The sequence below is a fragment of the Scomber scombrus genome, chromosome 17 (genome assembly GCF_963691925.1).
Source record: "Scomber scombrus chromosome 17, fScoSco1.1, whole genome shotgun sequence".
In the NCBI taxonomy this organism is placed as follows: domain Eukaryota; kingdom Metazoa; phylum Chordata; class Actinopteri; order Scombriformes; family Scombridae; genus Scomber; species Scomber scombrus.
The window spans coordinates 15,781,171-15,795,950 of NC_084986.1; the positions used below are offsets into that span (position 1 = coordinate 15,781,171).

At 39.7% G+C, this 14,780-nt stretch overlaps 1 protein-coding gene across 1 annotated transcript; it reads right to left on the reverse strand.

The window, feature by feature from the left end:
* Positions 1 to 131: 131 nt before the first annotated feature.
* ak9 (adenylate kinase 9) lies at positions 132 to 14,545 on the reverse strand. The gene is made up of 37 exons (XM_062436939.1): positions 14,530 to 14,545; positions 14,341 to 14,447; positions 13,653 to 13,716; positions 13,506 to 13,558; positions 13,337 to 13,433; positions 13,084 to 13,196; positions 12,696 to 12,848; positions 12,289 to 12,411; positions 11,675 to 11,749; positions 11,462 to 11,563; positions 11,199 to 11,338; positions 10,794 to 11,110; positions 10,553 to 10,573; positions 10,301 to 10,413; positions 9,821 to 9,968; positions 9,613 to 9,700; positions 9,435 to 9,520; positions 9,268 to 9,327; positions 8,959 to 9,153; positions 8,441 to 8,574; positions 8,041 to 8,244; positions 7,684 to 7,953; positions 7,425 to 7,543; positions 7,037 to 7,256; positions 6,867 to 6,935; positions 6,569 to 6,781; positions 5,641 to 5,859; positions 5,235 to 5,451; positions 4,920 to 5,121; positions 4,514 to 4,660; positions 4,103 to 4,320; positions 3,756 to 3,952; positions 3,261 to 3,430; positions 2,800 to 2,898; positions 2,506 to 2,608; positions 2,246 to 2,360; positions 132 to 334 (listed from the first exon to the last, which is right to left on the reverse strand). The coding sequence occupies exons 1-37, from the start codon at positions 14,543 to 14,545 to the stop codon at positions 132 to 134; spliced, it is 5,190 nt and encodes a 1,729-aa protein (XP_062292923.1).
* Between the last annotated feature and the right edge of the window lie 235 nt (positions 14,546 to 14,780).

Genomic DNA, 14,780 nt, shown 5'->3' on the forward strand with positions numbered 1-14,780 from the left:
ACTCTCAATAACATAAAATATGAGGTTACCTTTAAAATATATCAGGAATGGCTGTTGTCAAACAGTTCATCACACATTTTTTCATTTTGATAACACTCTGTTATCAAAATTACAAAACAGGCAAAGCCACATCACACCACTGTTCCTGGCAGGTCTTCCAAGGCCAGGAACCTGATCAGTTTGAACTCAAAGTCAATGGGACGTTCACTGGGAGGCCTGTAGTTCCCTCTCATTGATGAGCTCAGGTAAGGAATGAGTGCACAGTTCTCTTCAAATGTGGCCAGCTGCTTTTTGTACTTCTGGCGAATGTAATCTGGGCTCTTGGTGTTGAAAGCTGTAGAAAAGTGACGAAAGAAAAACAAAAGAAACAGCACTGATGTAAAAATACTCATTACATTACATTACAGCTCAAAATTCAGGATTTAAATGTGATTGAAGCAACAGTTAAGAATTATCATAAAGACAAAAGTGTACTTGACTGTCAAAAGTGAAATAACTCATTATGAAGGACTGCCCTCCTTGGAACAAATGGATACCCATATCTAGGACACTGTTTAATGATCTTAACATTATTAGGGCCCGAGCGGCGACTGCAAGTCGCCTGGCGAAAGCCCTATTGAAATTTGTTCATGCCCCAACGTGCAAGTGACCCCAAAGTGCAAGTGACCCCAAAGTAATCAAGTAATCAAGTAATCATGTGGTATGGAAGACCCCCGGGGAAAAATGCTATATTGAAATTGTAATGTTTATTAGGGCCCGCCATCGCCGCTTGCGGCTTTAATTATTATTATTATTATTCTTCCGACATTTCGTGCCCCAATTTCGCCCCTTTCCCAAATGCGAAAATGCTTATACTTTTGCACGGACGTCCAGTCTCATCCGAAATTCGATATTTTTGGGTGGTCGCACATGGTCGACGCAGAATGGCGGAATAGCGCCCCCTACAAAGTCCAAAGATGCCCATAGGGAATTTTGCTAACTTTGTCCTATGCTCACAAAATTCGGTACACATATGTATTATACCCACATATGCAAAAAAACCTAAAAGCCTAAAATTAACTCCTCCCACAGCGTTCGCCCGATCAAGTTCAAATTAGGTACGCAACATCTCCAGACCTAGCTGAGCTTAAGTTGTGCTCTGCGCATCCGTAGGTCAAAGGGCGTGTCTGCCAGGGCTCAACTAACTTTGGCGTGCTCGCCATGTACATACGAGTGGCTCTCAGGCCCACATACTTCATCCAATCAGCTTCAAACTTGCTGGACATGATGATGGCTCCGCCCTGAACGTCCCGATATATTAACTTCCCACGTAACTCATAGCGCCCCCCGGTGGTAACAGGAAGTGAACTTAAATTCATGATAAATACATAGTTGACCCCATCAACTTCATTCCACTTCTAAAACATGCAGAACCAGTTGGTGAAGCTACATTATGAACACTGTGAAGCTACGAGTAATGGCGTCCCTGTGGGGGCGTGGCTACCATCAATTCCTCGCCATGAAAATACGTTTGGCTTTTTGATGGCTTTATTGAACACGTATCATCATGAAAATTGATACACAGGTCCAGGGTGGAGACCTCTTCCATCTGATAGGGGTGTAGCTCATGTCGCACCCTAGTGGAAACAGGAAATGCCATTTTTTGCATCAACATTGTCCGATTTCCACGAAACTTCACATGTGTGATGAGGGACTGACCCTGAACACACCTGCATGCATCCCATTACTGCCCCCTGGTGGATGAACAATCAACTGCTCAGAACTCCCTCATGCTTTGTCCCATTTCCACGAAACTTCACATGTGTGATGAGGGACTGACCCTGAACACACCTGCACGCATCCCATTACTGCCCCCTGGTGGATGAACCATCAAATGCTCATAACTCCCTCTTGCTTTGTCCGATTCACTCCAAACTTCACATGAGTGATGAGGGGCCGCCCCTGAACGCACCAGACCACACCAGACCATATGTGTAACTACCTGTGACTGCCCCCTACTGGATGAACGAAACATTGCATTTTTGGCCTCCTTCCAAGTTTTTTCTCACTTTCTGCTTCACGCCACAGCCCCGCCATGCCTCAGGCCCCGCGGTGGCATGGGTGAGCGAGGGCCCGCCATCGCCGCTTGCGGCTTTAATTATTATTATTATTATTATTATTATTATTATTATTATTATTATTAAGTTTAAGAAATTCAAACATCTTTTTTTTTTTTTACAAAGGTGAACCTTGGCATCTTGTTTACCTTTCAGATAGTAGGCCACATACAGGAGAGCTGATCTCTGTATACTGAGGAAAGGATACTTTGGTTTGAGACACCCAACAGCTGTCATGGCCTTGATGACTGCCACTGCCACACCCTAAAATTTAAGTCAAAGCAGGGCAGAAATCTCAGAGATACATTTCAGAAATGTATGTTAAATGTTGATGTTGGTACAAATCTCTGCAGACAGGAATATTACAGAATACCACTCTATTTTTCAGGAGTATGTGAGTGTATCTGACCTGCTCCAGGTAGCCCAACGTCGGAAGGGAGGTGAGGGGTACAGGCTCACAAAGAGGAGGAACTTTACTGGGTAACTTCTGGTCCCAGTAGGTTTCAGGAGCCCTTGAAATAAAACATATCAACACCAAGTTTCACTGAATAGACCAATACTTGTCAAAGCCAAATATCATTACACTGCCAAATATCATTACACTGTCTTTATGAAAAGTAGCAAAGAGACTCATGAATGCATGAACACATATAGCACTGTTTTTCACAACTGAAACATGGAGTACAAAGATATGGTTCCACACCTCAAAAACTTGTCCTGTTTTTGCTTTGTCTCAAAAATGTAAATTAGCTCTCTGTATTCCACAGCATATTCCACGTTTCCTCGAACCAGGGCTTCATACCTAATGACAAGTAAACATTGTGAAATTCTGTAGGTTGACTCTGCCCAAAAATTTCAATTACAATTTTAAAACATTTATTGATTATGATGAAAATGTTTACAGTACATATTTTCAAAAAAGACTTTTGAATGATCCATCTAGTGAATAGGGCAAAAGACCGCTCTTCAATTAATAACGTTTTTATAAATACAATCCATTAAAAAGTAGCAGTGTGTGCATTGTTAGTATACTGTCCATTGAAAACATACATTTTTGCACAGGAAGGAATCTTTTTGTACTCACATAGCTTTTTTTTTATTAGTTTGTTTGTTTTTTTATTTTTAGTATTTTGACATACTTTCCAGCAAGAGTGAATAGTATACCTCTGCTTTCCATCCAGATAAGTGACAGGGCAGAAGCCCTTCATCTCAACTTGCTGTGGGAACTTGTTCTTCACCTGAATCTCAGTTAGCTTTTTTGGTAGCAGGTGGGGTTCTGGGAGAGTGTGGGGACAGCCAGGAGTCACAAATTGATCTGGAGATGCAAGGAACCTCTGTCGTTGGGACGGTAACATAAAAATGTTAGAGTTTCAACATAGATTTATTTAACTGTTCAATGTGCAAATGAGTCCAGATGCAAAGGTTCATTTTTATTTTAAAGATGTATCTTATATCTACATCTTGTGTATTCTGTTCATTCTTCACTATTTGACTGTATGATATGTAAATAATGAAATCAACTGGGTAATGACAGAAATCATGCACAGAATATGAAGGGAAGAAAATCTGTTTAACTGACTAATTTGGCTTGAAATTGTCTATTTAAACATCTGTGTCCAAGTGTCTATTGTTTTATAATTAAAGCTTCGGCACACTTACCTCTAGATGGTCAATGCCACACATTTTGTAATAACGTGCTCTGTACTCAGCTGCATGTGCCAGGGATGCAGTTTCTAAGCAGTCCACCAGATGGTGATATAGAGCCAGGCAGACTGGGCAGTACACCCCAAACTCGCCAAGTCGACATTGCAGCTCTTTAGGTGTAATGCACAACTTGTTGATGCAGGCTGCTTGTCCTGCAAAATTAACATGTATGGTAAAAGTTAGCTAATATGTGTTATCATTTTGCAGTATTTTACGCATCTTTATCCACTAGACAGTCCTGCTGTCACAAACCTTGCTGAGCTGCATACAAACATATTAGCTTCCGCTCCTCAAGAACTTACCACTGCGGGTCCTCTCCAGGTAGCTGTGGATGTATTTCATGCTTATGCTGACCTCCTTTAAGATGCTGTCCCAGATGCACCATTTACTCTTTAATCCACTGAGCAGGATCCAGTTCTGATACTGTTGTTGGAAGTGCTGCCTCACATGCTCCACCTCCTGCTTGTAACAGGAGTTACGAATGTGAAGAATCTCTGAGCTGTCGTGCATCAGGTGAGGCCTGCAGTGGGAGGAGAGAGGAGGAACAGGAAAAAAAATAATTATTATGTTGGAAGGTTTGTGGTTGAAACAGCTTTTAGACTTGACATGACATGATTTGTTATGTGTTGTTGGGTGTGTGTGTGTGTGTGTGTGTGTGTGTGTGTGTGTGTGTGTGTGTGTGTGTGTGTGTGTGTGTGTGTGTGTTTTCTGACTTGTTGGGCATCATCTTGTCTACGAGGCCTCTCTTCAACACCTCCACTGTGTCCAGCTCCAGCTCAACTACTATCATGGGGATGATGCTCCAAGACCCCATTAGTTCTGCCTGCTTACGTGTCATTGGAAAACCATCCAGCACATATCTGAAATACCAAATTAATTATTGTCTTCACAAACATTGTCAGACAGGAAAATAACATGAGCAGTTTTCATAATAAGCAAGAATACAGTCTCTTGAAGTGATTTTTATAAGACAAAATTTAGGACCATTATGTAGCATTATTCTGCCTTTCATATTCTGATTTCCCTTTTTCGTTGCCTATGTAAGGAATTATAGGGACACTAAACACTTAAGTCAGAATGGAGTGAGGATGTAAATAAACCCACTCATCTCCGTCTCACCCTCGAGTGCTGCAGGCCGTGCTCATGAGTGCCATCTCCAGACACTGAATGGCCAGTTCATCAGGCACAACAAGGCCCTGGAAGAGATGCCTTTTCAGCTGGATAGCCAGGTCAGAGTGCTCCCAAGTGTTAAGAACCATACGTATAACACCACCGATGGACAGCCGAGCCAAGCCATACTTCTGAGCAAACATCTGTGCCACTGTGGAGGGATAAATACAAAGTGACAAAAATGCAGACAAAAAATAAAAGAAAGAGGAGATTGAGTATGAGAAAGCATAAAGGAACATTAACCATAAGCAGATCATCGCTTACCAGTAGTTTTGCCAGATTTGGTAGGTCCAACAACAGCTATTTTCACAGGAAGGGATGAGATGGGCTTTGGCAGCCTGAGGTATTTTAAGGGGTTGAGCATAAATGTGTTGCGGTTCTCCTTAGATGCAAAGAAGTAGATATACTGATAGAAGAGCAGGGGATACGTGGAATTGAGAGGCCACTGCAGTGGATGAATTAAGTCTCCGTCTTTGTATTGCTGTGTGGATATAACAACACCATGTTACAATACACCAAGTACAGGAAATTGTGTTGTGTTGTACAGATTCACAGCACAAGAGAGAAACTTGTATCTAAAATCATATTTTGAGCTTTTATTGATGATAATAATCCCCTTGTCCCATAGATGCTAAAAAAAAGGTTGACGTCATCTCAGAGTCATGTCTACCTTGATTGGGTCCCAGCAACCGAAGGCACTGTGTTGCTTGTAAGAGGAGAACAGGAGCTTAAGTGCCAGGGTGTATGAGATGGGTTGGCATTGTTGGAAGAGCGATTCTCTGTTGGTCAGAAGAGGCTGGATTTTATGGAGCAGCTGATGCCGCACAATCCGCAGCTTGCGGGATGCACTGATAGACACCTTGGGTATGTTTTGTTCACTCAGTAACTCCTGAAACAAAAACCCAACACACGTCATGGTCACAGGTTGTCATTTTGATTGGAACAGAGGGACGGGTCTCATCTAATATGAGCCTGTCAGAGGGCAGACACCCTTTGTTTTTGTTTATTTCACTCCCTCCCTTAACTAATCTGTTGTACACAATATTTCTCCACTTGCCCCACAATACTAGACATTTCACTTTTTTGTTGTGTATATACCGTATTTTTTCTTATCGATTTACATTTTTTGTGTCTTATAATGTACAGTGTCTATATTTGGTTTTTATTCTTAATTAGACAGCCATAAGCTTGCTCCAAACAACATTTAATTGTACTTGTGACAATAAAGTTATCTTATCTTATCTTAGCTATCTTATCTTTTCTGCTGATGCTGGGATGGACAATGAATCGTAACCTCCATCCTTGAAGTATTTTGGTTACGGTTGTCTGTCTGTCTACATCTACTTGTTAATCTAAATGAAATCAATGCCAAGAAGAGGATTTGTGGATCCCTTTTCCTGTTGGCAATCAAGGCATTAAGTATATTGTATGTAGTGGCCTCTTAGTAACTTGGTATTGAAATTCCCTAGACCTTACAACAAATCATTTTACTTGTGCTACCTGTACCATGACATAAATATCGTTAGAAATGCTAGCACAAATACATGCATGCTTATCTGACTAGTTAGGTGCCTTCATGGTGTTGTGTGTCTTTGTACCGTCACAGTAACAAGATTGTTGTCATCTGTCACAAAACGCTCTTCTATCTCCATCTCCAGTCTCTCAGTAGCAGCTTGTTCAGTCTCCTCACTCTCCATGTCATCATTTTCCTCTTCCAGAGGGAACTCCTCCTCCAACATGGCCTCTATTTCATCCTCTATGTTGTCTGCTGCTTCATCCTCTTCCTCATCTTCTTCATCCTCCATAAGCTGCTCGGTTAGGACACAGGGAATGGCAGAGAGGGGGGTTAACCAGTGATGGAGAGGGGATGACAGTGGTTATGATGGGATTGCTTACCTTAGTTTTGACTAACGTAGCGCCTTTCTCTTCCATGAGTTCAGCCCTTCTCTTGGCAATGCTCTCCTCCTATACCAAAGACATTGTTGTAATTGTGCCACATAGTCACTAAATCTGTTTGGTAACGAAGGTGGTAGAAAATGTATACTACCAAATTGTCACTTGCTTACTCGATTCTTCTTTCGTAGTTCATTGAGGAGTTTCAGCTGTGCTTCGCGGTGGCTGCGGCGCACGCGCCACCTCTCCAAATATGTCGGCAACAGACGCCTCTGAACATCTGTGACTTCCACCGTCATGGTTACCACAACATCAGGGAAAAGCTGTCTCTGCAACATGTACTCCACCTCATCAGGAATATGAGGGAATCCCTCCAAGATAAAACCTGTAGACCTAAAAGAGTACGTTCAGATAAACAAATAACTAGAAAGTAGAAAGAGAGCACAGGGGACTGATAAGTTTATATTTATTTATTAAGGAGGAGAAAAATGGGGCAGGAAATTTGTGTTTGTGTGTGTGTGTGTTCGGTGTGTGTGTGTGTGTGTGTGTGTGTACAAATACATGTAAGGCTCTTGTTTCCAGTATGATGCAACAACCATATCCAGGATCTGTGGAGGCAGTGGCTCTCCATCAGACAAATAGGCTTTGATGGCCTTTTCCTCATCAGTCAGATCCACTTCCTGTTGTAGACACACAAATGCACACTATTGTGCCACTGTGACCAAGGTTGAATTCAGTGTCAAAATCATAATTCACAGATTAATGGTTCTAAAGGCTAACCATAACATTGGAAAACAGAGGTGGTACAGAGAACACTGACCTCCATGTTGAGAGAGGTATCGTCTGTCTCCTCCTCCTCTTCCTCCCCCCTGGCTTCCTTTATCAGGACATCCAAGTCCTCAGGAGACTCCTCTGAAGATTCTATCTCATCAGCATAAGGCACCCGCTGCGTTGTCTTGGCCATTATGAGCATTTGGAGCTGCTCCTTGAACTGAATATGGAAGAGGCCAAGTTGCTGGGCAAGCCACTCACCTTGAGTAGTCTTCCCTGACCCTCGGGTGCCAAGCAAAAAGATCCGCAGGGCAGGAGGCTTGGATTAAAAAAAAGTGCGGATCAGGTTTTTTATTAAATTTTTTTTTTTATGACTTTCCTCTTTTTTTCTCATATCAGATTGTACCTTGAGAGGCTCTGTCTGTGCAACAAATTGTTCAGGGTTTTGAAGGAAGGATTCCCTGGCTTCTTCGCTGGAGAAATAGTAGGTCTTCTGTCGGTACTTGGCTGCAATTTCCTCTGTACAGGGCCGCAGGATGTTGTGGTTTTTTAAGGTCACAGGGCAGAAATGATGTGTATCACCTAATAATCTCTTGGCTGTTGTGTCCCCCTGGTTTCATTTAGACAGAGGAGAAAAAGCAAAAAATATAAATTGTGTGTTGTTTTCTGATGCTGTAAAGGCCTGTATCTTCATTTATAAAGTCTTCAGCTCGTCAATTGTAAATACAAATATAAACTTGTAGTTTAGAAAAAAATGCAAAAAAAAATATTGATTGGGGTTTTAAAATGAAAAGACTTCTGCTTACTTCATCCTCTTCTGCTGTGTCATTGTCATTGCTGGCTTCCTCAGCTCTCTCCACCTCTGCTAAGGCCTCAATATCCTCCGCCTCCTCGTCCAGGTCCACCCCTGTCACCTCCCAGGACACATACTTGAAGGGTTCTAGAGAACATTTTAAACCATCTATCATAAATATATATATATATATATATATATATATATATATATATATATATATATATATATATATATATATATATATATATACACATATATATATGTACTTCATACCTGAAACTAACCAGGCAAATTGCACATCTTTACTTTGATGTAACTGCTCACTAATATTAATTTCATAGCTGTTTACTTGTTTCCTTATTTATGCAGTGCCAGAAATGATGCTAATGAATTCAACTAGTGCACCTATTACAAAAATAGTTTCAGTAGTTGAAACATTAAAAACACCTAAATTAGAAAAACCTGAAAGACCACAGATTCTTCAGGTGTAAGAAAATTAAGACTGAGATTTTAAAGGATTATACTCACTCTCCATCTGATGAATCATCTCTTTAAGCAGGTCCTCGGGTTTCTTGCTGCTAATTTCCAGTATTGAGTGACTGGCAGGTAAAATGGATCGCATTGGCTCCCATTCTGACACAAACTGTTGCAGTTGCAGTTTATAGTCATTCATCTCCGGGCCGTCTGGATGACCCAGCTTCCAGTTATCTGGTAGTACCAAAGCTTGAGCAACACACACGGAAGAAGAGAGTCATAGAGGAAAAGTTCACTTCTACTTTTGGAGCACTTATATATAGGAAAACTAAGTAAATATAACATTTAATAAAAATGTCTTACCTTCCTTTTCAATTCTGTCAGACTGTGCTGTGTTGTCAGTCTCCAATTGCTCGGGATTTTCTGCAAAGAAAATCCATAAATGTAGTAAAAACAATGCTAATTAAATTCTACAGGATCAAGCAACATATGTGAATTTGGGCTGCTTGACATTGACAGACAATAAATACCTTCAGGCTCTTCAACAACTGTGTCTAGATTTGACACCAGATCTGCAGGCTTGTCCTCTACCTCAGATTCCTGCACCTTGTGGTTTCTTAAATGGAGAGAAAATTAAGCTGAATACAATCCAGCTCAGACTGAATTTGAAATCTCACAATTTTATAGCATCACTTCAGCTTCACTCACAAGGCCTCTTTCTCCTTCTCCGACTGCAACCTCATCCTTACTGCCTTGTCCACGCTCTCCTTATTCTTCTCATACAATCTGCTCAAAACTTTAAACACATTGGAGTGCAACCATGAGCGTCTAACATGTATCATGAACAGTGAAGGACAGCTAAAGCCCAAATATATTTTTAAAAATGCTTGTGATGAGTTGTTTCTGTGTCTCGTACCTTGATTTCCATCACTGTCTTTGAGACAGAAGATGGTGTCTGGCAGGATTCCAGCTTGTTGTAAAGCATCCATTTGGGAACGGTTTTTGGGAAAGTTGTCAAGCACCCAGCCAGTCCTGAGCTCTGAATCAGTGTCTGCCTCTTCAATCTGTGACATAAATCTTATTAGCAACATCACTTCAAAGTATTTCATAAATATATAAAATTAGATTTAGATCTATACTCAACATCAACATCATATTTACTGACTGTATATGATAAATATAATATTGTCCTTATCAGTGTCATATCTCTGTTTATTTTAGAGTTTAATTGTTATGTGCATTTTAGATTGATTCAATCAATTTGAGAACGTTCTAACCACAGACAAAAACAATGGTTTTGTATCCTTGAAAGCAGAGGCATACTATATTAATCTGTATGTATAAATAAAGCTGCCTTGCCTAAACATGCTGCCATGTTTCACACCTTTTGACATACCTCTTTTATATGCTTCTCCAGCACCTCTGCATACAGTCCTAAGGGAGATGTACTCATATGTTTAGCATCCTCCAGTGCACTAAGCACCATGGCTTTCACTTCTGGGTGATCCTCTGTCACTGAGGATAGCAGAAACATTTGCACACAAACACAGCTGTAAATACTGCAGTATGTTTAAAGAATTGAAAAAAGTTAAAAATGTCATGTCTGTCTGCATGTGTATTTGTCAGAGAGAGAATATTTAACATCTACCTTCCACAGTATTGGTTATATCTGATGAAATAAAATATCAGAACAGTAATTCAAACACACAGAACTGTAACGCTTTATATAATGTTGTACTTTCTAAACCTACATTTTCAGTAGAATAGTTAGTAAACTGAAGAACTTTGTATTACAGTTATTGCAAAACGTTTATTCTGTTGTCATTTTTATACAAGAAAAAACAGTACTATAAAGTAATCATTATCAATATCAACCAAGCTCAACTTACCCAAATTCTGTTCGTCATCCATCTTCATCTTGATTTTCTCTATGGCAACCTGTGTGTTCTCCTCTTTGACCTTGTCAAGTCTCTCCTGCTCAACCTTGGCCAGAACTGGCTGCACCAGTTCATTCATATCAAGCACCAGTGCGTTGTAGTGCTGAGCTAGAAGCTTACATAGGGTGCTCTTGCCTGCCTGTGGGGGTCCAATTATGGAAACCCTGCAAGGGGGTCTGGGCATTGGAGTAAGCAAGTACCGTCTGGGGTTTGTAACAAATTTCTGGTAGGCCTCCTCAGATGAAAGGATGTAGAGTTTGTCCTGGAAGCTGTACAGGGGTCGATAAGAGAGATGGTTGACACTTTCAACCAGCCTCACTTTAAACTACTGCATAGATTGTCATCATGAGCACTCACCCCACAGATAATCCAGGCTTGCCACGAATGATCATGCCTTCCTTCAGAGCAACAGGACATGTTCGGCCCCAACGGCTCCTTTTCCACCTAAAGCTAGGGGCCACCACCCTGGAGGAAGACATGATTCTCAGTAGATCCTCCTTGAAAAGAGATGGACGCAGATTAAACCACATAGTTACATTAGGAGTTGATTCAATGGGGAGAGTAGGTTTATAAAAATCCCCAACAGGTACAAAATGTGAATATGGTCAATAATGGGAGACCGTTTCAACATCTTCTGGCAATTCTTCATCATCCTGCTGGTGGAGGAGGACTGGAATGGAGACACGCTGTATTGCCATGGATCCAACACGTGACATTACAGACTAGAGGTGAACAATCGACAAACTATAGTCAGCCAGGAGAATTAATGGATAGTCAAGCAGAACTTATTCCTATTTATTTCTGACTATGGTTCATTTATCTTTGTGTCTTACTGAGTGCAGCTCTTCAGGTGTGTTGTTTCCATCCAGCTCCAACAGGTAGAGGGGGTTGTGGTCTGTCATGTAGTCCTGAAACAAGAATACCAGTTATTTGGGCTTAAAGTTTAATCTAGTTAGCAGAGTGTATTTAACTGTATTAGTGGGGTGATTCATTTTAACCCCTCATCATTTAAACAGAATTTTAAATAGGGACCAGAAGTTTGGATCTGTCCCAACATCTGTTCCTAAGCAGTAACATATCAGGTGACGCCTTGTAGACATCACTTTCTGATTCTGACATACTTGATACATATTTTACACTGCATGGGGCACGCTCTTTAACATATCAGAAAAGGTGACTTTATTTTTTATAAAATATAGAAAGATGATGATGATGAATATGGAATAATACACCATATTTACCCCCCTTTATTATGTATTACACTGATAACATAAAGAAAATGACCAGAACACTTTTATAGAATCTGACATTCAACATGAAAATACTCATAATCCAAAAACAAAGAACAAACAATGGCTCCACTGTGCGTGGAGAATTACATTATTTTATTTCTTAATTAATGTGTGAGGCATAATGTTTGAGAATTTGTGCAGCAGAGGTGATTCACCTCCAGTGGTCTGAGAACGGTATCCTTGTATGTGTTGATTCTATGAGTAGCATTTTGGGCCAGATTCTCTGGTGTCCACACCATCTGGTCAACAATATCCTTTTGGAGTTCTTCTTCTGTAGCCTGCAACTATAATACATGTTATGAGTGTAGTTAGAGATCCTGACTTCACTGCATACTTGTTGACATGTGAAAACAATTAAAGGAATACAGCTTTTGATTGTTACACCCCATTCAGGTACACACTTGTTTTTTTTATTAGAAATACTAGGTAAAATATCGTTAACAATATGAAAAAACAAAATTAAACAATTTTAATGTTTCCAAATGATACAACATAAGGGGAATTTTTGATTATAAGAACTAATTACACCTATTGGCGAGATGTGTTTTTCCATGAGCCGTACCTGCTCCTCCTCGTCCTCGACTTCTTCATCTTTGTTCTCCTTCTTCTTGTTAAACACATCCTCATGTGTCCACTGATGTCTGTTGTACAACTGCCCTGTCTCTGGGTGCTGCTTCTGCCCTGACAGCCTCTGGACCAGGTCCTTGTCTGCACACTGGTGGAAGAGCGCAGATTCATAGATTCAAATTCTAACCATTCACAAATGCAGTGATACAGTGATAGTTTTCAAAACCTTACCTTTTAAAATTCAAACATTAAAAAGGCTCATTATAATTATAATACTATGTTAGCTTTAATCAATTATCTTACATGGAAATAAAACCATATAAAAGGTATACAATAAGTAAATCACTTTGTTAAATGAAAAAAGCTGCATCTGCATGAGTAACCTTAATGTTGATGATGAAATCAGGTGTTAGCTTGAGGTTTTTGATCAGCTCAATCTGCTCACAAATCTTCAGACACTCCTCTGACATGCACGGCAGGCAGCTCAGTACATATCCTGTATCACAACACATACTGTATATTATTAAATGCTCTCACTCTGGTGCTTTCAATAACATTTTACTGTGTGATCATTGCTGCTCATATATGCACTTTCTGTACCGCAAGTGATTAAAAAAGCTGAGTTGCATGACTTACCGTAGTGCTCCACATTTGGTGAGTTAAGTTTGGCGAGTATGAGCTGGAGCACTATGTCTTCTGATATGCTTCTCCCCTCGGACAAGATATCCAAGAGCTAAAATGGTCAGACAGACTATATTTAAAAAACATAATGCAGAAAAGGGACAATAACGTGTTCTATACTCACCTCTTTGCCTTCCTTTGTTTTATTTTTGATATGTGTATTCAGCAGATCTGTGTCTGTAATACAGAAAAATATGATAAATATCCGAATTGATGTGCATATGAATGACATGTTGGGACAGAGACCAAAGAATACATGAATTGCACTTACCGTCAATCAAAATACACTTCCAGGACTCTGCAATTTTTTTGGCCAAGGTAGATTTGCCAACACCCTGCAACAAAAAATGCCAATAAAATGTTATTATATTTTAAGACTTTATAAGTTTGAAGAATTTATGGTAAATAAAGGATGAATTTTTAGGAAAATAGATGTCTGTGCCATGTGTTTTTATTACTGGGTTAGGGTTAGGCAATTTTCTTTTTTGTTTGTATGTTTAAATATTTGAATATTTGATACCCAACACCTTAAGTATGGGTGTAGCTACACACTAAATTACATATCTGATTGAAAAGTATTTAATTACATTGAGTTTCATGAAACAAATCTAAATAATAATAATAATAATAATAATAATAATAGGTGTGATTTATATAGCGCCTTTCACAAACCCAAAGACGCTTTACAATGGATAAAACAAACAAACAAACAAATAAACAAAACAAGCAATAAACAAAACAAACAATAAAAAAATAAAAAATAAATAAAAAATCGAGACTGAGCAGAAGAAGAGGAAGAGAAGTGTTCATTGAAGAGAAAGGTTTTTTAACTAAATCACTAATATCCACATGTGGTCATTTGTGGTTGTGTGTGTGTGTGTGTGTGTGTGTGTGTGTGTGTGTGTGTGTGTGTGTGTGTGTGTGTGTGTGTGTGTGTGTGTGTAATAGTGTGAAATTACCGGTCTCCCAACTATCATGAAGCAGGTAGGTTTAGCCAGAAGTCTCTCTCTCTCAGCGTCATCCTCTATTAGGTTGTCCACTAACGTTAAATGGTCCATTTTAGTTTCTGGATAGCATCAGTGCACATAAACAGAATTTTTAAATGTCACGAACAGAAAGAGTTCACTTTTCAACAGAAGTTAACTTACCATTACTTTGGGACATTTTGCTATCCTTTATAACTTTTATCATTGTTTCTTTAAAAAGAAAGTAGCATTAACTGTGTCACCTAATGTTAAATAGCTAGCCAAGGTTACGAAGAATGTTGTTGCCATAGCAACAAACAAACTAAAGGGTTAATCAGTCAATTGGACCGCATTAACGATTAACAAGCTACTTTATGGTGTGACTGAGCATATATTTGCGACGTAATAATTACATTTATTGTAGTTATGAACAA